The sequence below is a fragment of the Pipra filicauda genome, unplaced genomic scaffold (assembly GCF_003945595.2).
Source record: "Pipra filicauda isolate LSUMZ 115617 unplaced genomic scaffold, ASM394559v2 scaffold2_size9829703_pilon, whole genome shotgun sequence".
NCBI classification, from domain to species: Eukaryota; Metazoa; Chordata; class Aves; order Passeriformes; family Pipridae; genus Pipra; species Pipra filicauda.
The window spans coordinates 3,210,710-3,235,054 of NW_024104421.1; the positions used below are offsets into that span (position 1 = coordinate 3,210,710).

At 45.7% G+C, this 24,345-nt stretch overlaps 1 protein-coding gene across 1 annotated transcript in view; it reads left to right on the plus strand.

Annotated features, from left to right (window-relative positions):
* Positions 1-24,345, plus strand: part of CACNA2D4 (calcium voltage-gated channel auxiliary subunit alpha2delta 4) — a 128,640-nt gene that overhangs the window by 38,673 nt on the left and 65,622 nt on the right. The window contains exons 16-26 of the mRNA XM_039383152.1: positions 1,581-1,655; positions 3,034-3,120; positions 6,407-6,478; positions 10,766-10,827; positions 11,541-11,608; positions 11,743-11,788; positions 13,246-13,343; positions 15,473-15,566; positions 16,515-16,610; positions 18,740-18,867; positions 22,201-22,281. Of these exons, the coding sequence (XP_039239086.1) occupies positions 1,581-1,655; positions 3,034-3,120; positions 6,407-6,478; positions 10,766-10,827; positions 11,541-11,608; positions 11,743-11,788; positions 13,246-13,343; positions 15,473-15,566; positions 16,515-16,610; positions 18,740-18,867; positions 22,201-22,281 (907 nt within the window). The remainder of the gene's footprint in view (positions 1-1,580; positions 1,656-3,033; positions 3,121-6,406; positions 6,479-10,765; positions 10,828-11,540; positions 11,609-11,742; positions 11,789-13,245; positions 13,344-15,472; positions 15,567-16,514; positions 16,611-18,739; positions 18,868-22,200; positions 22,282-24,345) is intronic.

Genomic DNA, 24,345 nt, shown 5'->3' on the forward strand with positions numbered 1-24,345 from the left:
TGTCCAAAACCTGATTGCTAAAGGCTCACAGGACTGAAAGTGCTGTCAGAAGCTATGAATTTCTGTGGCGCTTCCAGACATGGATACACAGCAGACCATTAACATGAAGCTGTAGGAAATGATCCTTCAGGCAATCCTAGAACTAGGAGTGTCAGGGTGCATGCATTCAGCATGCAAAAGCTGGATGCTTTGGGCCTAGGGGAACCTTGTCTAGGAGTTTCAATTTTTATACATTTATTTTCTGTTTAAGACTGATACCTTTTCATCTTCCTCCCTCCATGTCACTCAAAGGCCAGGTGTCACAATAATCTTTCTTCTGGCCCAAGAAGGGACACAGTTCTTTCCTCCAAGCAGTGTCAGGGAAGGAGAAAAAATTATTTGAATTTCTTTACATCAAAGGCAGGACACATCTTCCCAGAAGCTCTTCCAACTCCAAAGCAGTTTAGAAACCCAGGATCCTCAACTTAAATTCCCTGGAATATAGGTTACAAAAGGACCAGTTCCAGAGTTCCAGCCCTCAAGAGCTTGTGTATTAATGATCATGCTTACTTGGCTGGGAAATATCACGTTTAATAGGCAAAAAAGAAGTTTGCTGATCCAGTGTCTTGGTTTTGTTCTTGCCACGCTGAGCTGAGCCAAGTGTGCTTTACAAAAAGCTGCTTTACATAGAGACAGTCCAAAGTTTTGATCCGAGATGTGTGAAATACAGAATTCGTTCCCTGAATGCACAGACGGATTGTAAATGACTCACCTCCTCACTTTCCTGCTGTTATCCCTCCAGGATTGTCTCTATAGGAAAATAAAGTTGCAACATTTTTTTGGAGATAGAAACCTTAGACATTCTTGTTTTTCTTGAGACACCTCTTTTTTTGGCAAGCACAGGCTATCTGCAGATTTTTAGCTGGAATTTGTATTACATGTGGGCTTGAGCTGAGTAATTGCTCTCTCGGAAATCTCTTGCAGATCAGGTCAGCCAGTGTCTGCTCTTGTTAGACTGTGCTATTCCTTAAAAAGCATTTTAAGACTACAGGCTTGTACAACTGGCCTAGGCTAGGTCTGGTCTTGCCAACACTGAAACATAACGCAGAGCTCCTCTGAAGGCCGACAGGGTTTCCAGGGAAGCCGTCTGTGAGATTCATACTCACTTGTTCATTCACTGCTCTGCACACATAGTGATGGGCACACAGACCTGTCACCGGTGTTTCTGGGCTGTTTACAACATTCTCCATCGTTGCACTTTTTATGAGTGGCTCTGCTATGCCTGCTGTGGAGAGCTCAGTCTACCTCTGGGTGGTGATTGTCCAGGACGACAGTCAGACTGTAGGGGGGCATCTCTCTCTGAAGGTGTACACAAAACCAATTACCTGTCCATCCTTTTGTGCATCCAAGCACAGTGAGTCTGCTTGGGCAGAGCAGTCAGAGATCTGGAGATAAATGGTTTGGGATGGACCCTGTTTTCTGCTGGTCAATACCTACAAAAGGAAAATACTTCTGACTATTGGTGGTGCCAGAGTATTAGTGGTACTCATTATACATGTTTCTAGCTAAAGCACTAATTATTCTGATGCCTCTTTCTTCAGCTGGGTGTCCATGGATACGCCTTTCTGAACACCAACAACGGCTACATCCTTTCACACCCAGACCTCCGTCCTTTGGTATGTATAGCTGTGAATCTGAGAACCTTTGCTGACTTGAAAACAGAGAATTTCAGGGGTCTTTCTGATTTGGGGGTTTTTTGAGCTGTGAAGGCTACCAGGCTCTGATATACAGGCACTCAGTAGCAAGAGGGACGGAGAAATAAATTCCATGTACACAGATGTATATACGTACACACATGGGTATGAAGCATAGGGTATCCTGCCTCTCTGTTCTCTGTAGGACTGCATGTGAGGGCTGTATTCGTGTGCACTTGCCGTACTGTGGGTGCACATGTATCTGTGCCCATGCAAGGTTTCACTGCCAGGCTGCAGGAACAGGTCCCCTTGCTCAGGCATATCTCCTACGAGGAGATTCAGCATGAGTATCACCCCAGTAATAACCACCCAGCAGATATGGACATTTTAGGATTCTGAGCCTAGCAGGGTGCAGTACCACCAATCTTAGTAACATGGTAAGTCCGAGACCATTCAGAGACCAGGAGATTGCAAACACCTCCTGGGACTTGAGGGAGTGGACATAAGGACAGCGTTTCTCCCTCGTGGTGCCACTGGGAGCTCCAGGCTACCCATCTGTTTGCAAACACACAGCTGGCCTCATCAGTCAGATAGCCAGGCACGCAGTGATTTTACATTTCCTACACGTGCTACTCAGCACCAATCCACCTGCACACAGCTCTGAGCATTAGTGTGGTCACCAGCAAGAGAAAGTGCCACCACAGGGCTTCACAGCAGCTGTCTTAAAAAAGGCAGCTTTGCAAAGGGAGACCACTGGCACAGGGAGTTTCTTTGTTACGTGAAGAGAAGGGACAGGGCAAGGCAAAGTTAGGCAAGGGCTATGCTTTATCCTTCCACCTTAACTTGGCCTCTCTTGGTCTGCTTCACACCTTTTCCCTCACCTGGAAGATTACAGTGAAATAGCTCTTTTTTGTCAGCTAGCTCTAGGTGAAAAGTCTACCCTCAGAGGAGTCAAAGCCTAACTCCTGTCAGGAAGGATCTCCTGCTGGTATTATAATGTTAACGGGATTATACTCTTAGCTGCAGGGAAAAAACTGATTTTCTGGAGGCAAGTGTGTTGTACTGATCTGTTTAGAAGTAGGAGGCCATAGCTTTTACCTGCCAGTTTACCTGTGTTCCTGCCTTCTTCCTGGATCAACCTCTCCCACTTGAACTCTCCTAGCCCCTCACTGCCTGTGTAAAGAAATACATGACATAGGACCAATAAGGCACCTGCACAAATGCTGCCTTCCTAGTCAGTGAATAAATGAGACACCCCTATTTTTCAGCCAATTCTTAAAGGGTTAGTTTAGAAAGTTATCTAGCCACTTATTTGGGTATTTTTTCTTTCTTTTTCTTTTTTTTTTTCAATAAACACCAGTATAAGGAAGGAAAGAAACTGAAGCCTAAGCCGAACTACAACAGTGTAGATCTCTCAGAAGTGGAGTGGGAAGACCAGGAGGAAATAGTGAGTATCAGAAAGTGAATTTAGCCTTTTTTGTAGTTCCTTCTTTCTATTACTTGGTGTGTCTGTATGGAAGGCGTGGGGGAGCAGTGGGCACTCCTGTTTTTTTCTGTGCCTGACCGGCTCTGAGTAAGAGAGGCTGGTGCTCTAAAAGAGGACAAAAGATGAAACTCCTCTACAAAGTGTTTGTCTTCCATCCCAGTATGAGTTTACCTTCACAAGGAACAAAGAGGGAAAGTGCTGGCATGAGGAAGGAAGCACTTTGGAGGGTGCTCCACGGAGCCAGTCTGTGCATACATGGCCCAAATGCTGCCTTAATACAAAGCCAAGGTAGCTTTAGGAGTGTGGCAGTGTCCTGTGATGTTACCCATACATTCAGGATGTGAGATATAGCTGAAACCACTCAACTAACAAGATCTGCAGCAAGGAAGAAAGTGCATTCAAGAAGAGTCTAAAGCTTGCAGTTACTATTAATACTAGACAAAGAGGATAAGGGACTTAGACACTTAAGAAAAACAAATTTCCAGAAATCACCTTATTGCATAGGTGTAGAGGCACTGAAAATAATAGCTGACCAGAGGGTAAAGATTAGAAAATACTTTTTCTATTGTCTTTTGAGAAAAAATTATTAAAAGGTGATAGACAAGAAAGAGCATGCATGTTATAGCTGCACATTGCTGCTTTGCATAATTAGGAACCTAGATAAAATGAGAAGGTAGTGAAGTTCCTCTGTGGCTGGTTTTATTTTACTCAGAAGAAGTAGGAGAAAAGAGATACTTAAGTTACTAAGATAAGAACTGAATTTGGAGTAAGACAGAATTAGCTGCGAGACAGATGCTTCTGGATTACAGGGGAGACTGCAGAGATAAACGGATCTGATGCTATAGATATCCACTTAAACAGGTAGGACAAACAAACTGACCAGCAACAGGATCAAAGTAGCCACTGCCACTAGTGCAGGCCAAGTACAAAGGGTACACCAAAGGAACTTGGGAAGGGGAAGAGTGGCAAATTGAGAAAGAAAACACAGCAGAACTGGGTGTGAAACATGGAAAGCAAGACAAAATAAGAGGCTTTACGTGTAGTGGGACCACCAAGGTGCTAGCTGCCAATGGCTTTGTGTAGGTTCACTGATAACTTATACGAGCTCTGCTCCCACTGTAGTTTTTCTCTCACTGGAGCCACTTTTAGAGCTGTTCCTCTTTACCTAATTTGCTGTTAAAAAAAAAAAAAATCCAGGAAATGAGAGAACTTTGCTTTGCTCTCCTATTTATTTGGCTAGCAGGTTCCTATCTGACCAATTAACTGATACCTGAATGCAACTACAATGCAACGTGTAAGGTTTTTGTCCATAGGCAGTCAGAACAAAACTACCCACAGGGGAAAAAAGTCATGAAACAGGCATGAATAACAAAGCCACTTTGTGTTTCTCTGTTGCACCTTCCAGAAGAAAGGTTGCAGTCACTGAGGGTACAGAGACATTCAGTGACGCGAAGTATATCTGCAGTGTGACTTCAGCAAGTCTAGAGACTCTCAAGATACACCCACTGCAGCAGAAAGCTGCCAACATTTCAACACTCAGATTTGTAGCTATGGTATTAGATCAATGACAGACTCAACATCAGTTGCAGTATAATCTCAGCAACACTGATAAGCAGCGAATTCCGACTGGAAAAATATGCCCAAGTGCTAATGATGTGTAATACAGCCAGCCGCTAAAAGGAAATCTAGTGGAGGGAAGATGGCATTGTCTGGAAAATACCAACTGATGCACAATGGTACTATCTGCAGCCAGGCAGCAGCAAGGGTTTGGGCTTGCTTGTGAAGCAACACAGGGGTATTTGTAGTGTGAGGGGGAAAGAAGAAGGGTCGAGGGTCTAGAGCGGAAGACGTATAAGGAGTGGTTGAGGTCACTTGGTTTGTTTAGCCTGGAGAAAAGGAGACTGAGGGGACACCTCACAGCACTCCACAGCTTCCTCACAAGGGGAAGCAGAGGGACAGACACCGATCCCGTCTCTCTGGTGAGCAGTGACAGGGGGGCCCCTTGAGGGAATGGCATGAAGTTGAGTCAGGGGAGGTTTAGGTTGGATATTAGAAAAGGTTCTTCACCCAGAGGGTGGTTGGGCACTGGAACAGGGAAGTGTCACAGAAGCAAGCCTGACAGAGTTCAAGAAGTATTTGGACAACACTCTTGGACGCACGGTGTGATTCTTGGGGCTGTGTTGCACATGGCCAGGAGTTGGACTTGATGATCCTCGTGGGTCCCTTCCAACTTGGGATATTCAATGATTCTAAATCCAGAACCCATAGCAAATGCTGCAGGCTGTCAGACCAGAACAGAGAGTATGCCGTGGCTCTGGCAGGAGGTCAAACACTCTTAGCCAAAAAGGAGTAATAGTACCAGTCAGTGTTTTCATTTCCAAGATGTGGGCCTTGGGAAACATGAGCTTTATATTCTAGGTCTGTAAATAACCCACATCAAACAGCCATAGTAAACAAAGCTGTGGCCTTGTAAAGCAAATGCAGTTGAGACTGGCTAGCAAGCACCTGAATGGAGGCCTGTCTCTGGAAGTAAGGAAACAATTTGTGTGAATGAATAAGTTACTTCCCACCTATTTTTTCTGTCCAGGCTGAAGCAATAGGCTGATATGCTCTGGCAGGCTGGGCCTAAAGTCAAAGCCTCTGCACTCGTGGAAAAATTTCCTGGCTCTTTCTTGCAAGAGGCTGGGAGTCACCGTGAAAATTAAATTTTGGAACCTGGATTGAATAAAGAGGTCTTCTCACTGCCTACCCTGCTGACATACAGTCTTGCTTTGCTGCGCTAAACAGCTGCTTTGCTGCACCTCAGAAGTGGTGCTGAATACAGCCTATAATTTATAAATCAGTTTTTAAAATGTCAAAGAGCTTTGGATTCGGTCTGGGGGAGTTAGTGAGTTTCTCAGTTGTCTCCTCTTCCAGGCTCTCAAAGCACTGTGCTAATGACTTTCTGGCTGCCACACAGTGAAGCCTGAAACTCAGACTGGCAATTTCATACATTCCAGATCCTTTCTTTGTGCTAAAAAGACATATCAACAGGGTTTCAGCATAAACCATTACTTATCAGCTTGACCGAACAAGGATTCTGACCACTGAGAACAGGTTTTCAGTTTAAAAGAAGCAAGAAAGAGCTGGGAAGGAGAGGGAAGCTGCAGTCACTCTTTCTGCCAGCCACTGTATGTTAATGACAAGTGAGTCTATTAATTCCTGTCCTGCCTGGAGACACTAATACTAAACTTGTTCACCTCTGCAGCTGAGAACTGCCATGATCAATGGGGAAACAGGCTACCTCTCTATGGATGTGAAGGTCCCTGTGGACAAAGGGGTAAGAAATTATCCTTCTGTTCAGGTCACACAAGGGAGTGGATGGGAAGTGGATGCTGAAGAACCACAAAGGATGTGGTTTTAATGCTCAGCATTTCTGAGTGTGAGGATTTTATTGTTTCAACACATATGTAACGCATGTGCTAAAGACATCTAAAAAAGCATCATTAGAAGTGCTCCTTACACCTACTAATATTCTGGTCTTAGAAAATTATTGGAAATGCCTCTCAGCCCCCTACTTTTTCCAGCCAAAGCCAAAAAGCATGTTGTTCATTGTTTATAGGGCTGTGAAATGGAATCGGAGATCTTCAAGAGTTTAGAATAGGGAAGATTACGCAGATCTGACCTAGACAGAAAGAAGTTTGGAGACTATTTTGCCACTCCCTTTCCCTACCCAAAACCTCTCATGAAAACTTTGTCCCTCACTTTGTCAGAATATGATTTCCTTTATCCAGGTCCAGGATTAAATTTCTATGCAAATATTTGCAGATGTTTTATGAAAAGCCCTAACGAAATGTAGACTTTTGAACATTCCCTACCAGCTCTAGGGTAGGGTTACACATCTTCCCTTGGAATCAGTGCAAGATTATCTTGTACATTTATGTTCACTGGTACTTTTTCATTCAGGTTTATTTAACTCTCTTAAAGATTTTGGCTTTCATCATTTCCTGTTAGGAAGTATTCCAGAGTCCTGCAAGTTACACTGCCCAGAAATCTTCCATATTTCAGGAAAATTTTCCATCCTTTACAGAGAGTAATTTTTTCAGTGGCTGGCTGAACTGCTCCCATGCTAAGCCACAGTCAGCACCAATTCCAACAAACTGCTCACAGCCACTGCTGAAAATAGTGCCACTTCCTGATGAAGACACCCCTTTGTTTCCTCTGAATGGTTGTACTGCTAGATCTTGTCACTACATTTTCTCTCTCTATTCTTGGTGTTTACAACTCTCAGGTTCCTGTCAATGCCTTTGCCTTTCTTCTCCCGGATTGCCAACATCTACATTTGAAATATTTGCACATTTTTCAGTCCACGCAACTCAGCCATTGTGTTTGTTATCTTCATGTCTTTTATCATTTCTGGTGTACAAGCACTAGGGCTTTGCTGAATTAGAGTTCTGTTTCCCTGATGCTCTTTAGAGAGCATCTATTCTCTGCAATATGATACTTCTGAACAAGGAGCCCCAAATCTCCTTTCTGCTGTCCCTTCAATTTTTTCTGCCTCCCCCAGCTCCGCTGGAACTGCCACCTTCACTTCTGTATTTCTTAGCTATTTTTTTCCAGTTGCCATTTTTCCATGTGAAACCCACTCCTCCTCTTCATCCAGCCTTTCTAATTTTAAGGTCTGTTGCGGCTTTTATTCAGCATGCAGAGAAATGTTGTTTTATTTTGTCTTACAGATCCCTGTACATAAGGGCTGCTAAGGCAGAGTCTGTCTGTTCCTCTCATTAGATCTTTTTCCCTTGATGGCTTGTTGTTTACTGTCTCTTTTTGTTTACAATGCTGCAGCTGGTTCTCACTCTGTATCTTATTTAAGCCCACTTTAACAGATTCCTTAGAATAAAATTTCATGAGAAGCTGTTTCAAGTGCTTTATATAAACCCAGACACATTGCATGTCCTTTATTTCCTTCATTCCTCTACCTTAGTTATTCTGTCAGAAAAGCAATCAAGGTTTTCAAGCAAAATCTATTATTTGTAAGTCTAGATTGCTTATTTTGCTAGCTTAACCTCTTTGTGCACCCTCAACAACACTTCTTCTGAGTCATCCAGAGATATCTTTTTAGTTCAATATTTTAGAGACATCTTTCTGCTCCCCTACCCAGGGGGGGAAAAAAAGATAACAAAAAGTAGCCTTGGTAAAGAGGTATTACCTGTTTCATTCTGCAGCTCTGGAAGCCTTATGAAGCACAATAGGAGACTGAAGTATGTGACAGTTTTACTACTATTGGAATACACACGGTGGGAACCAGAAACAAAATTCAGCAATTCCCAATTTTACCCTGCCAGCTGATGAAGCAGATCAGCATTGAAACAAAGAAAGTGCTGACAGAGCCTTGAAACAAAGAGAAGGAGGTAGTCAGACTACAGAGAGAAGGCCTGAATGAAGAGATAGAAATTATTCTGTCAGCCACGTAAACATTGATTTCCCAGGCTGATCTCAGGAAGGTATTGAGAGCAGAGTGAGACAGAGAGGGGAAAATAAGGAACAAATACAAGAGGTGGTTTTTAGAGAGATCAAGTGGCAAAAATATCTTTGCTTGCAGCTGGAGTACAAAAGAGTTGTGACTGTTAAAGCAAAAGGGTGAGGACAGGGGTAGGAGCTGCGGCAAACCACTGGTAATGGCAATAACCAGGAGTGGATACCTGGTACAGTGACAATACCAAAACTGGAAATACTCATGTTCCCAAGCTGCAGGGGATGGTAGTCAGCTATCCTATCATGGTGCCAACGTGCCCATGCTCTTCTCTTCTCCCTTGATCCCCCTATATAGCAAAGTCCTGTCTGATCATCCTCAGCCCTGCCTGGTTCAAGGGTGCCTCTGCTTCTCTTCCTTCCATGGATAAGTGGTGATACCTCCAGCTGTCTTGGAGCAGGCTGGCCACCCACTCTCTCCTCCTGCCCCAAAAGACGTTTGCCCTCCCTCCCTCAACTTGCAAGTGCTGAGTGGTTGCATGAGCAGAAGAGGGGCAGGTCAGGGGAGCAAAGGATGAGCAGGACAAGCCCTGCTAAAGGAAAGGGTCTCAAGCAGTGGCCAAATCTTCTTCTCCATGCCTCCCTGCCTCCACCATCAGATCAGATAGGCAAGAAAAGGAAGGATTAATAGCTCTTGTACCACCTCAAAACATCACCATGCCATGTTCTTCAGGGGTAGCACAGCACTCTGGAAGATCTTGCACATCAGGAGAAATAACTTCACAGAAAGAGTTATTAAACATTGAAATGAACTGCCCGGGGAGGTGGTAGAGTAACCATCCCTGGAGATGTTCAAGAAACAACTGGATGTGGCACTTAGTGCTCTGGGCCAGTTGACAAGGTGGTGATTTGGTCATCTTAGAGACCTTTTCCAACCTAAATGATTCCGTGATTCTGTTGTGATCTTGGCACAGCAAAAGACCCTGTTGCTCAGCAGTATAGAGCTGCCATACATGGAGAGAGAGAGAGAGGAGGGAAGGGGTTGAGCCACCTGCCACCTCCTCACCTAAAAATATCCCCCAGCCCCATCAGCCCAATAAGCACAAAGTCAGTGCTCGCTGTGGAGCTGGCACTGGCTCATCCTTTGTGCCTCGCTCCACTTCCACTGCTGCACGGCTTGAGCACGTTAGAGCAGGCACAGCTCTCCCTGGGGAACACTGAGTTTTCTGTGTTCACTCCCCTGTCTCCCACACACATCCTCTCACCTCGTTTTCAGGCTGGGTCTAGGATTTTAAACATATTAGGGTTCATATACTGGCATGAGACTTGGACAGAAACTTTCCAAAAACTTTTCTCCTTTGGAAAAGAGTTCCACTGAAATCAACACTTTCCTACAGGAAAAGGCTAGTCTGGCAAACAGATGAAGTTCTGAAGCAGCTTTCAATAATCTGAAATGTCTTCAGTTGAAATGTCAGTCTGAAAAAAATATTTGCACGTGAATCAAAACGGCTTGGATTTGAATCAGCACTTTTTTTCCAAATTTAAAGCGTAAATTTTTTTTACTTATGTTTTTTAACAAAATTGGAATATGCTAATGTTTTGTCCCAATTTGGCATGAAAGCAAAGGTCAGGAATATTAGAATTCCCACAGGAGTGGGGAGACTTGGCTCCAGCTGCCTTGGCCCCAGCTGCCCACACACACAGTGGGTAGGTTTGCCATCTTTCTACCTGCCCCACTGAGCCCCCCTCCTGCTGGAGATGATGATGATGATGATGATGTGCAAAGCTGTCAAGGTTGCTGTGTATGGCAAAAGAGCAGTAGGGCCCCAGCACATTGGCTTGGAGGGTGTGAGAGGGAGGGCAGCTTCCCCCCACCCCTTCCTGCAACCAGTGCAGGAGCCCCAGAGCAAAGAAAGGTTTAACTGAAGCCCTAGTTGGAAAGACAGAGTGGCTGCCTGGATGCTGAAAGAGCTGGATATGCTGAATACTGCACATTCATCCCTGCTTCCAGCCAGCCCTAGCAGGGTGTGAAGTGTTGGTAATGATTGACTGCTTTTGCTTAGCCTTGGGGACATATATCCCAGGTCCCCATCACCACTGTGCTCTTGGTCTGTCAGATGGTCTCTCACTCTTCTTATTCTTGCTCTTATTCCAGAAACGAGTTCTTTTCCTCACCAATGATTATTTCTTCACGGACATCAGTGGCACACCCTTCAGGTGAGCGAGGACTATGTGACATCAACACAATGTATCAGAAGTATGATCATGGATCATGGACAGCAGATTGGTCCCTTTTCTTCATAAAACTGGCTACAAGTCATGAGCAGAGGAGTGTGAACAACTGACTTCTTTGTTCCTATAGCCATTAAAATATTGTTTGGGGTCAACTCAAAAGGAATATTATGATTTATCTGAAGTTCAGAATACAAAAGCTATGCCTTAGGTGAATCATGTTTCATTTCAGAGAAATAAGACATCTTCAATTTTCCATTCCACTGAATATGGTTTATGTTCTGGTGTATGGCTTTAAAAAAAACAACACTGTTATAAACTGAAAATTATAAAAAATCAAATAACAAATCAAGCAAAGCATGTGTGTGTGATTGCTTGTGGGTTGGCTTTTCTTTTCCCCAGTTGAAATGATTTGAAACTGGCACAGATTTGAGTAATGTTATCATTTACCTGAATCTACAATGTTGGCTAAAAAATTATCACCAGAAATGCCTCATTTCAGCTCTACAGACAGGTTCCTTTGCCTCTTATGCTGAAATCGGATCTCACTTAATCCTCTTCTGATGATGTTCTTTTCTTTAATAGCTGTGGAGGGAGTTAATGTCTTTAAGGGTTGTTACCGCAGGGAATGCAGCGTCACGTTTAGGAATGACACCTTTCCTTGCTGACAAGTCCTCTGTTTTCCCTCCTGCCTCCAGCCTGGGTGTTGTGCTGTCCAGGGGACACGGGGAGTACATTCTGCTGGGGAACACTTCAGTGGAAGAAGGTAGGTTAATCTCAAAGGGCCATGCTGTCCCAAGGGACAAGGCAGCTACTCTGAACTTCACCACTTCACTTCTCCTCCACAGCCTGTATATGGCTGGTACCTAACTGAATATTCCATGTATTATCTGCTTTCAGGTTTGCATGACCTGCTCCAGCCAGACTTGTCTTTAGCGAATGAATGGTAAGTGAAGGAAATCCTGTCAGTGACACAGGACTTTGTCACGATATTTGGGCAAACTTCCCAGCAATGTGGCTTGCATTCACCACCCTCTGTGGCCTAGGGAAAAAGCAGTGCTCTTCAGGGGCTGTACCTGCAAAGACCTGATTGTGTCCAGGCAATTCAGTTCCACCTCTTCCTCTGGGAGATCCCACCAAGACCTGGCACATTACTGTGCTAACAAACATCTGAGATTTATCCTCAGTCTTCTCTGCTCAGACTTATTTTTTCCCCCCATGTTGCTCAGAATTGTCTTACAAGACCTACAGTATGTCAGACCTGTCAGGAAATTTTGTTGCAAGCTTGGTGAGAGATTGAAATGCTTTTTTAAATCCTAGCTTATTTTTGGTTGGCATTCTTCTGAACTGAGCCTAGACCTAATTTCTAGTGAACATGGAGGTGATTTATGACTCCTGTTTCAATAGCAAGCAGAATTTACAGTTTTGCTTGGTTTGGATATGAAACCGGGTGAAGCATGGCACTTTCCATTTATTGCTGTGAGGTTTGGGGTTTTCATGAACCCAACATTCAGTTACACTCAGTCACATGAACCCAGCCTGTATCAAAGCCAAAATAACTATATTCAAGAAGCCCTCCACCTCTTCTCACCTCTCATTACACTGCTAAGTTTCACAGGCAGCGCATTTGAGACACAAGCAGTGACTTCTCCTTCTTCTACCTCTGACTTGGTGTGTCAGCTTACACACTTTACATATTAATTTCTCTTAGACTTCTCTCATAAATCACTCCTTTCAGCCCCTTTATGAGTTGTAATTCTCTCTTATAACCCCTTCCTGTCCTGACAATGGAGTGGTCAAAATTGGAAGCAGGATTAGAAGACTGGTTTCTTTTATAATGCCGAGCATTTGTAGCACATTCTTCTGCTTCTCCCCAGACTGTGTCCAGAGGCTCCTGCAGTGGTGTCCCTTTGGGACAGATTTTCTTGTCACCATATCATACTGCAAGATCATTCCTCATCTCACATTCTGTTTCTCTGTCTCTCGTTTTTTCTGCTCCTGGTCTGGTCTTACTCACGTTACACACGACTCTCTGCTTCTCAGGTCTCTCCATCACATTGTTATTGTCTATATAGGCACATGTACACATCTTACACAACATGTAATACATATAACTGCTGAGAGGATTTGGGACAGCTGTTTTACATTGTGAGCTTAGGCTGAAGACCATAACAGCAGCCCTACCAAGCTCAGCAGTCAGGTTGATTGGTGTTGGTTTACTGGTAGGGTTTGACTTACAGCCACACTGCTAGATTTTGAGTGGGCACACCGTGCAGCAGCGGCAAAATCTTTGCAGACCCAGGTTTCTTGCTGAATTTTTTTTTTTTGCAGTTATTATCTTCCAGGAGCATTTGGTTAACTGTGGTTTATCTTTGCCCTTGCTTCTTCTTCCCTTCCCACCAGGATTTACTGCATCACCGACATTGATCCAGACCACCGCAAGCTCAGCCAGCTGGAGGCTGTGATCCGTTTCCTCACTGGAGAGGACGCTGACCTGGAATGTGAGTCCCAGGCACTGAAAGTGCCTTTTCCTGTACCCATCACAGGGGAGAGGGGACTAGGACAAACTGATTGGTGTCAGACTGAGCTCTTTTGGCACCTGTTCACACACGCAGGGCAGAACTCAAGCCCAGAGTAATTCACAAAAGGAAACAAACAGAGAATCCACTCCCTTGATTCCGTCAGAGGATTCTTTTTCCATTTCAAAGCTGACATGTAACTCAGCCTTATTGGAGGTCTCAGCATAGGAAATACTGAGGGGTGAAAAGCTTGAAAGGAGCTTGGTAGGGGCTGCAAACCATGTTTAAGACAGACTGACCAGCTGGGCTAGATGGGGCAATGGCAGGAGGAGCCAGAAAAACTAGAAACTACTCAGCTTCCCAGGGTCCCAGTCATCATCCTCCAAGGGTTCACAGTGCCATCTAAAGAGATGGGTTCTTTCAGAACAAGGATTATTACCTTTGTTTTCCAAACACAACAGGTAACTGACCTAGGGGTAAGAAATTGTCACAGAATTATTGTCTTTCCTGCTCCCCCTGCTGCTCATCCATTACACCAGTTCCCGTTCTCCAGGCAACACGTAGCCACACGGGCAGCTGATACAGCACCACCACAGTGAGATCTCTGTCAGGGGGCAGAGGTGGGCAGCTGTGCATGGGAACTCCTTACAGCTATTTAGCTTTAGGATGTCCTTCAGCCCCTTTAGTTGTGCAAAGTATAAGATTTTGCATATAATGCTGCAGCTGAGAGGCACAAACCTTTGGCACAAGAATGGGAATCTCTTAAAAATAAAATCAAATGTAATCCAGTAATTTTGCCTCTCTTTGTACAATGTGAGTGGACCCCCACCTGGCTCTCCTTAGAGCAGGCTGGAAAGAGGAGATGTATCAGCTCAAGTGGCCAGGGAGGAGGAAAGTTTCAGGAGAGCTGACTATGAGAAACATGCAGACTTGGAAGTGCTGTGGAGGAAAAACAAATATGATTTGAACACATCTTAGACATATGGGGCCTGGAGAGGGAAAGGTCTCGTGGTGAGCTCTGATTCTGAGGTTTGAATTACAAGGATGGAGAGAAGGATGAAGGCGAACTTGAGATAAAACATTAAGGGAGACTGGAATATCAACCCAGAAACACTGAAATGGTGAGGGTGTTTCCATCTAGAATAGCACTGAAAGGTGCATTTCTGCAATATGATGGTCATCATATTCTCATAAGAATGAGAATTAATGCAAGCAGGGCAATACAATAATGAAGCAGGTCAAAGAAATGGGGTTTGGGGATAAGTCATTTAGCACATGATGATACTTCGAACTTTCCTAATCACTTCTTAGTTCCAAAGTGGATTAGACTGGTGGCCTGGACTGGCTTGAGCACCTGATGGAAACCAGGACAGGACAGTGTTTTGTGAGACTTACAGGAAGGAAGGAGGGCTAACAGAGAAGCCGGTGAACACAGGAACAGAGTAGAGGCCATAAAGAAGTCACTAGGGGTTTTGAAGGAAGTTTCTTGAGTGGAACGTGGTGGCTGGTATCCTCTCTATGGGATACCCAGAAGAAAAGTCAAGGCAGGGATTTCAGGCAGTGGCCTGTTCATTAAAGGAGATGGTTGAGTGAAGGTCTAATGAATAACTTCATTTGAAAGCCTCTCACTTGCCCGAACTTGTTTGGGCACCACCCTTCCATCAAGTTTGCAGGGGAACTGGTCTGATGATTTTGAATATTGGGAAGAAATTCTTCACAGAAATGATGATTGGAAATTGGAATGGGCTGGCCAGGGAGGTGGTGGAGTCACCATCCTTGGAGGTGTTTAGGAAAGACTGGACATGGCACTCAGTGCCATGGTCTGGTTGACAAGGTGATGATCCGTCACGGGTTGGACTCGATGACCTCAGAAGTCTTTTCCAACATAATTGATTCTGTGTTTCTGTGATCTTGGCAGTAACATCTGTTCCTGTGCTCTCCACCATCCGGGGGGGTAGGTCCTCTTCTCTGCCCTGTGATGAGAGGTCTCCTTTTGTGCCACATTTCTCCATTTTCCTGGCCAGATAGATGTTCCTTACCAAGGGACTCTCTAAAACACTTAGATGGGAACATATTTTTCTTTCCTGATTTTTGTTCTCCCTCTTTCTCAGGTGATGAGGAGTTGGTCCAGGAAGTGCTGTTTGATGCAGTGGTCACTGCACCCATGGAGGCCTACTGGACTACATTAGCCCTCAATATGTCCATGTAAGTGTATGAGAAATAAATATGGGTAGAACACCATTGAAGAGGCATCTTCAGAGTATATGGGCTTAAGGCAGTGCCTGAAACAATCACAGAGCCTTGTACAGCATACAAGAAGTTCAAAAGGCTGATAGAAATAGCTCAATAGTTTTAGAAATAACACAAAAAGTGTCTCTCAGGAGTGAAATCCAGCAGGCTGGGCCTCCTCGGGACAGCCTTTAGTTTGGTGAGGGATTATTTTAGTGAAGAAAAGGTACTTTGGTCTTGTCTCTATTGGTGATGCCTTCAGATTGAGCCTCAGGAAGGTAGTGGACAGGCTGGCTTCACTAAACAACTTTCTACTTTATTATTTCCAGTGATGCACCTGTTGCTTGTAGTATCTTGTATCATGTCACACAGATCTTCTTTCAGCAGACAACATGTTGCTTACACAGATATGTGGCCACGGAGCTCCTGTCTCAGTTAGTGGTATCCCTACCACTAACAGAGGTTGAGCCAGTGACAATCATTTTAGGATACCCACCCAATTATCAGTACACCCTTAAACAGCTACACCAACACACTCTCTTCAGAGACATTCTGCTATGCTGCCCATCCTCTGCATCCCTGATCCAGCCATTCTCTCTCCTTCACTTCAGCCTCACGAGGGTAGCCTGAAGCAGGGTTAGCAGGGGGAGAGGAGCTTGTGATCCACTTAAAAGAGAATGAAATGAACAAACTTCAAAGGTGTGAACCTAAGTACAAGTCTTAAGCCTGCCAATTGTTAACCAGCAACCACCTGTTGCCATTAGCAGGGAGGAACCACTGTCACTCCTGGTGTAAATGGGTTATGTTGCAAATTAACCATGTCTTCGGTGTGGCTTCTAGTTTGGAAGGCTCCCACCCTGGGGCAAGGACATGGCTGTTCTTCTGAGAGCTGTTTGCTTCTGCCTGTGTGTTTCTGTTCCACAGGGACACTGAGGCAGGTGTTGAGATGGCTTTTCTAGGCACTCGGGCTGGACTCATGAGGAGTGCCCTCTATGTGGGCTCTGAGAAAATTTCCAACAGGTAAGTCCCTAAACTGATTAAGGGGTTTCTCTCAGTGTCTCTGAAGGGGCAGCACGAAATCACCACCAGCCTTAGAAATGTATTTAGGGAGACAGAAACAGAATGGAAACAACACCTTGACAGTATTGGTGCTGATTTGGAGAGTCAGGTTAGGGGGCCTTTGTCTTCCTCTGGTCCTTTCAAGTTTTTCTTAAAATACTGTCCCAAAGTGCATTCATTTAAATGGAAACCTTCAATCATTCCCTGACTTCAGTCAGCCAGTGCAGAAAATGCCCACAGTTACCACATATCCTCAGGACCATTTTGCAGTGCAAAGGCTCTCTGCACTCCAGTGCCCCGGCGACATCCCAGCTTGGCTATGTTTGATCTTTCTGTCTCAATTCCTCTCCCACATTTATTCTGTTCTGCCTCCTTCATTGCCCACATCGCAGCAGCATCCCAGTGCCTTCCAGTGAGGCATTAAGTGATGTGACTGACATCTGTCACATACAATTCGTTCTCTTGCCCTCTGCCTCAAGGCAAAAGCGTGTGTTCAGTGGAGGGTTTTGACATGGAAAGGGTATAGTTTGCATTCTGTTGCATTTTGAATACGCAGGCTGGTGCACGCTGCTGTAAGAAAGGACAGGTCACAGAGGCACACCAGCAGATGGAACAGAAGGGGACCATGTTCATGGTGGTCATTAACTTCTTGGCAACTGTTTCACTGTCCCCAAGTTCCCCAAACATAAGTCCTACATTCAAGCTCTGCTGTGCCTGAAAGGTGACATCCCTCATGTTTTTGAGGTAGTCTGAACAATTCAGAGTAATCAGTCTCTGGCAACAAGGGAGAAAACGCTGTGTGCTGCAGGAGGCTAATATGATGATTCCCTATCCCCCACTGCTCATCAGGAGCAGCGTTCAATGCTTTCAGACAGCCGCAGTCACCACACTGCTGAGACAGAGCCCCACGGGAGGCGCTTCTGGAATCCCCTGAAAGGAAGGAACCATATAAATGAGTAATTATCATTACGTCAAAATATACAGAAAAACAAGAGCCCGAAAACAAAGGAATTTGCCACCCAAGTCATAGGGGCCTTTAGGGAAACCAATGACCTGATTTTCATGAGGTCTCTCCTGAGAATCCACTGTTTGTCTTGTCATGCCCCCAGGACACATCCTCCTGCCTTCAGGAGCACCCCTTTGCTCAAGCACTTCAGTCCCTGCATCACATCATAGAATGTCAGGGGGTTGGAACGGACCTTAAAGATCAACTAGTCCCAAACCCCCTGCCATGGGCAGGGACACCTCCCACTAGACCAGGTTGCTCAGAGCTCCATCCAACCTGGCCTTGAACACTGCCAAGGTCAGGGCATCCACAACCTCCCTGGGCAACCTGTTCCAGTGTCTCACCACCTTCACAGAAAAAGATTTCTTCCCAATACCCAACCTAAATTTCCCCTCTTTCAGTTTTTACCCATTACTCCTTGTCCTATCAATACAGCTCCTAATGAAGGAGTATCTGTGGTCCCCTTCAGATACTGAAAGGTTGTTATGAGGTCTCCACTCTGAGAGAGGGACTCCTGAGGAGATCGGGATTTGGCTACAGTAGCGCGACCTTGCGCTTGGAGTGGATTTGTTAGGAGACTGCCCAATCCCCCTTTCCTCACCTGCTCCCCATTCCCCTGCGGTAACTCACGGCCACACTCCAGCGCCACGTGGGCTCCCCTCTCCCGCCCGCTCCCACCTGCCGCGCTTCACCTGCGGCACTCCCGGCCCTGCCCCTGCTCCCCGCGGGGTAACCCGCCCCGGCGGGGCAGGGGGATGCCCCCTCATCCCGCCCTTCCCGGGCTCCAAGCCGCAGGTCCCGGGAACCGGCGGCAGCACCGCCCGCCGCGGGGCTCGGCCGGGCCAACAGCGGCACCTGGCGGCGGCTCCGGGCCCGGGAGCGGCCGCCCCTCACGGCGAGGGGGGGCCCGGCACTGCCCCGGGGGTCCCCCGGGGGGACACCGTGTGCCCCTTTCGCTCGGTAAGCCCCGGGCGGTGAGAGGCGGGCGATGTGCTCAGCCCCGGGGGTCGCGCTGCGGTGCCCCCGAGGAGGGCACGCCCTCCAGCCCGTGAACAGCGGCCGCCCTGGGTTCTTCTCCCGGCAGGAAATTCCTGACACAGAAGGACAAGGAAAGTATCTTCACTATGGACCACTTCCCTCTGTGGTACCGCCGGGCGGCCGAGCACCCCCCCGGGAGCTTCATCTACAGCATTGTCTCGGAAGACGATTCAGGTAATCCCAGCCTGAACTCAGAGGAGAGAGAAAGAGAAAGCTTTTCACATCTTGCATCCCGCACCACGCCCATCCCGATGCCTTTATGGCTGCTTCCCGCCTAGTGGGAATTGCTAAGACCTGACCGCTGGGTGTTACCTTCACACCAGTGTAGAGGCACAGAGGTCACAGCCGAGTTACTGGTCAGAGCAAAAAGGTAAAGCTGCAAGTTGTGGGGAAGGCGGTCAGGGCTGTGTAATGCAGAGTCACCGAGGAGGTGAAGGATGCATGGAAATGCAGGGCTTGGGTAGATGGAAAGATGTAGGGAGGTGGGAGTTGTGGGAACACAAGTTACGCGTGGAGCTGGAGAACACATGAAACGTGAGAAGGGAACAGGCAAGGCGTTGCAGAAGGAATGAGACACATAGGTGTGGCCAGGCTTGGGAGGGAACATCAGCCATACTGGATGACAGTAGCAGCTGGCACGGATGAGGGACCATCAGCACTCAGTCAGGAAGTCTAAGTTTAGAGGGTGTCATTTCTTCCATCACCACTTTTCATGGCAGGAATGGATGGGTTTGTTATGGAAGATGGCAGAGGAAAAGGGTGGGGAAAAAGCTTTTCCACAGCATTGGTGCCCTGCATCCTTCCTACTAGAATATAGCATAAATAAAGAAGTTCAAACACTAGAGGAAAGCAAGGAGTAGCTTTTCAATGTCTGTTGCTTAGGGTGTTGGTTCCTGTGAGTATGCAGGGCCAGCCAGGACCTCCTCAAAGGCTGGAAGAGAGCAGAAGAGCCTAAGAAGAAACAAACAAAACAAAATATTCATGTGAGACTCCTACACAGAAAGCAGAAATCCCCTCTGTGCTCCTCCCTGGCCCCTAGCTCTCCATCTCTGTCATGGAGCTCGGCACTTTAGCTGTTAAAGCTTTTTGTGGTGCAGTGGTGGGAGGCTGGTGGGTGGGAAAGCAAGTAGCAAAGTGAAGAAAACCAGGCTTGAAGGCAAGAGATGAACCAGGATGTAAAGCGGGAGGAATGGAATGAGAAAATACTTGAAACCTCTCAGAAAAGCCTCTCTCTGCCCAGCACCCTTAAATATCACTTAAAAGTCAAGTGTGGAGAGAGGGGGAGAGAAGGCAGGAAGGACCTTTTACTCCTCTGCATGTCACAACATTTGCTCTTTGGAATAGAGCATGGGTTAGAAAACCAGGCAGTGACACCCTGTGGGACTTCCTAGGGCAACCATTACCCACAGCAGTCACTCCTGGCTTAACACTGGGGTTGTGGTTTGCTGTGGCTTTCTTAGAAGTCATGGGTAGTTATGCATAAAGACAGAAAACACGTAGCTGCCACTAGTTTTTGTTTTACATGGCTAATGGTCAGAAGCTTCAATCAAGTCCAGAACCCCATTCACCTGGAAACCCTGCAGGCACATTGTAAGAAGTAGTATATGACCCTGAAGACCTTGTGCCCTAAACTGTAAGGGAGATTAGTAGTCTCTTCAGGGATGAGCAGCTGGGTTTAGAGAGACTGTGATCCATGAGATCACACAATATGCCTGGAAAGAGCCAGGAAATAATACTCAGTGCTTCTGAGCCACAGGGGTTCACTGTAAAGCAAAGTCCAGGCCCTTCCTTGACATCCAATGAAGCAGGGCTGCCCCACCTTTTAGCCAAAATAGGCCACCCAGTTTCTTATTAAATTCTGTTAGATGCTGAAGTCCCTTTTCATGTTTTCCACGATTCCCTGCCCAGTGACAAGGGGTTTTTATGGCTGATGGAATTCTAATCATACAAGAAGGAAAAGCCCCAAAGGCTCCCTGCTGGGGAGGAAACCAGCAGGGAATGACTGCAGGTCATCAGAATACTTTATCCAGGGCACCTCCTTCCAGTGTCCAAAAGTCCCAGAGATAAAAAGATATCAGGGAACCCTCTGCATGTCAGGTAGAACTGTTCTTGCAGCCCAGATCTCTCATGTGTTGGATGAGATATTTTTTTTCCAGAGACACTAGATGTATTTTGCTTCTTTGTCCCATCTGAGGAAGACCAAGACATTTGGGATTCGCCATAAAGGCAGGATCATGCCCAAGGCATGTGAGCATAAGTTGGCTGGGTAGTGTTTCACAAGGGTTTTCCTATTTCTGACACCCTTGAGCAGGTTAATGTGGCTCTGGTCCAAAAATCAAAAAACAGTGAGAGCCTCCAGGCTAAACTGTGGTATAATCTGAATTGTGCTCTGGACGCACTGGGTACCACCTAGAACGATGAAAGCAGAAATGGAAAGCAGTAGCAAATGCTGGAGCTGTTGGAAAGAAAGAATCCCTGATGCATCTGTCTAAGCAAGAGATTTCCATGCAGCATGCAAGGAGGGAATCAACTGCAGACCAGATCGATCATACTGACCTTTAAACTGTCCCCTGGCAGTTCCAGAAGAGGTGCCCCAGCTGAAGCTAATCTAATAATTTAAAAAAAATACAGAAATGGGATCTGCCACATGGACAACTGCAGAAACAACTGCAGTAACACAGGCAGAGGAGGTTGGGTTCAGTTGCTTAAGCCTATCCAGCCATGTTATTTTAAATGCCCTGTGGGAGCTGAGAGATCTGCACAGGGCTGGCAGATGTGACACAGGACTTACAGAATGCTTAAAACAGCAGCTCAAAGATAATCAGGAGACCCTGGGGCATAACAGAGTTTGAAGTCCCAGAGGACCTTGTTTCTAAAATGGAGTGCACCCTGGAAGTACCTGGGAGTGCTTTGTCTGCCTCTGCAGTTTGTGGTGCTGGTCTGGCTTGGGTAACTGAGCTAGACATAAGCCCAGCCTTTACTGTGCAAGTGTTGTCAGAATTACCTGTCCTGCTTCTCTGTCTACAGAGTTTAGATGGTGCATTAAGCAGAACAGCTTTTTGGCCTAAGAGAGGCTCTACATGTCCAAAATCGAGGAGGCCAATCCTTTACATTTTATCTTAGAATCATGGAATGTTTGAGGCTGAAAGATCATCTAGTTCCACTCACCCTGCTAGGTGGTGTGTCTCCTGCAGGGACACCTTCCACTAGACCAGATTGCTCTGAGCCCCATCCAACCTAGCCTTGTACACTTCTTTTATGCTGAGGATGCTCCTTTTATCATGAGACATCATCTAAAAGGCAAAAAAAATTAAAATCTACTCATAGCCCATTACGTTGCTTATGTGTCTTGAAAGATGTAGTCCTCGAAACTCTGGGATGTTTTAGAGTTTATACATGTGTACACACTGTCCTGGATGAGAAATTGTGTGAGCAAGCTGCTCCTGCTGCATTTTACTCCTCTCTGGTGGTGAGCTAACCAAGCCTGCTGTGTTTGTGTCTTGACAGAGGGAGGTGACCTACCGCAAGTGGTGACCGTGAGCACGGCTGTGTCTGTGTCTGTGGATGGGAAGATGGGGATTGCTGCAGGTAGGACATTCTGGTGTCTCTTTTTATCTTGAATGGAACGGTTGCATTTTTGTATGGAGTGTGGGAGCTGAGAGCTCTTAGCTTGTCATTCAAGGGAAGTGATGGGAGCCACAATAGATTGTGATGTTGAAAACTAGGCTCAACAGAGAATAACAGAGCAGGTACTGAATGGCTGACAGGCTTCTGAAAGGGGAACTGGCTGTTTGAAAGGAAGCTTCCCATTGTCCGTGCTGGTGAATTTGTGGATTGAGACTCTTTCTCTGGAGCACAAGTAGGTTGAGAAGTCCGTGCAGGTTTAAAACTCTTTGCAGGAGACACTTTTGGCTTTGGAAAAGCATCATGTTCGTGCATCTCCACTGCTGTCTCAGCTGAAAAACGAAGTTTTGCTGGTGGAATGGATGTGTTGCTAGATCTCCAACTCAGACCTATAGGTTGCCAAACTTATTGTTGTATCTGAGCTTTAAACTCCTTTTGGCGGACCTTCACTAGACTCTGCATCTACTTTTGGAAAATTCGTACAGCACGTTATTTCTGGCAGAACCCCAAAGCTTTTGAAGATTTACCATTTTCTGTATTAATTGCTTCAGCCTTTATGGAAGTACAGTAAACTCACAAGTGAAACAGAGCACCCATTTAACAAAGAAAAATCAACATAAATCAATAACACTGGTGTCATACCCAACTTAAACGCTCGGCATAGGAGTATTGGGGTAAGAGAAGATGTAGCTCTTACCCCAAGTTTTTTTTAGAACCTGGAAGTGTTGACCAAGGGAAGAGGTTGATGGAACAGGTAATGGAGTAATTATCACCAGAAATACTCTGTGATGCAAAGCTTCTTGTGAAAGAATGGTTAGTGTTAATGGAGCTTTGTATGGTGGAAGGAATGACTGATGGAATAGATACCAAACAACAACTTTCTTATAGTTATATATAGTTATGTATATATATCTCCAGTAGAGAGAAGGCCATACAGCAGATACCTTCAGATCACATATTGCTTTTGCCTAGGCTGGGTAGTATACAGGGAATGATCTTCAACACTACTACTAGTCAGTGAAACTGTGGCAATTTAACTTCATCTAGTCAAGTGTTCCTTAATTTCCAGGCTTCCAGTAAGTTCTAGCTGAGAGTGTTACTCTTTAAATATCACCCAGGCATTAAGAAAGTACTTATAAGCTGAAGGAAGGGTGTTATGAAATAGCACTTTTCACTAATAAATCACCACGTTAAGCCCAAAACCAGAAAATTGTTATGAAGTCTGTCCAGAGATACCTGTAAAATAGAGATGGTTTCAGCAAAGTTCACGTTAATAGGTGCTTGGATCATAGAAACTGCTCCCCAAACTGATACTAGCTGGCACTGTTATACCCAGCAGAGAAAGAAAAGAGCATTGAAACTGTACCAAGGGTCCCTGTGTAGCACTGGAGCATTTTTCTAAACAGTAATTAAGGAGGACAAAAAATATTTTTAAAAAAAGACCATGTGTTTTTCATGGTCCTTTTGCTTCCCTTTCCTGACCTGTGAGTTAGAGCAGAGGCACAGCAGCAGTTCATCTGGCACTCAGCATAAATACAGGGAAGGAAACTTCTTGGTGGAAGCACTGGAGCAAGAAGAAGTGGCAGGAGGATCTGCCCCTGACAGAGCCATTTCTCTTCTGTCAGCAGCGCTTTTCACAACCCCTGTGGAGATTTCCACCCACTCACTTATGCTGCATACTGAATTGACTGTCTGTGTGGACATGCTGTGAAGGGGCAGGATCCTTTGCAGAAGGTGGAAAGAACAGCAGAGGATAGGGAAACAAATCATGTTAAAACAACAACAATAAGGTAGAAAATCTGTCATTTATGGAAATGATACCGAACAAACCAGTGTTCTCACTGGCAACCACAGAAGTTGAGGCACAGAAATGAATTTTCAGTTGTTTTCATCCCTTAAAGGTACCATGGTCCCTGTCATTAAAGGCCCATTAGGTGACCTGACCACAAGCATCTTCTGTTCTCACACATGGTGTGTGTTCTTCATTCCTGGTTTCTTATGTTTTGATGAAAACTACCTGTCTTTCAT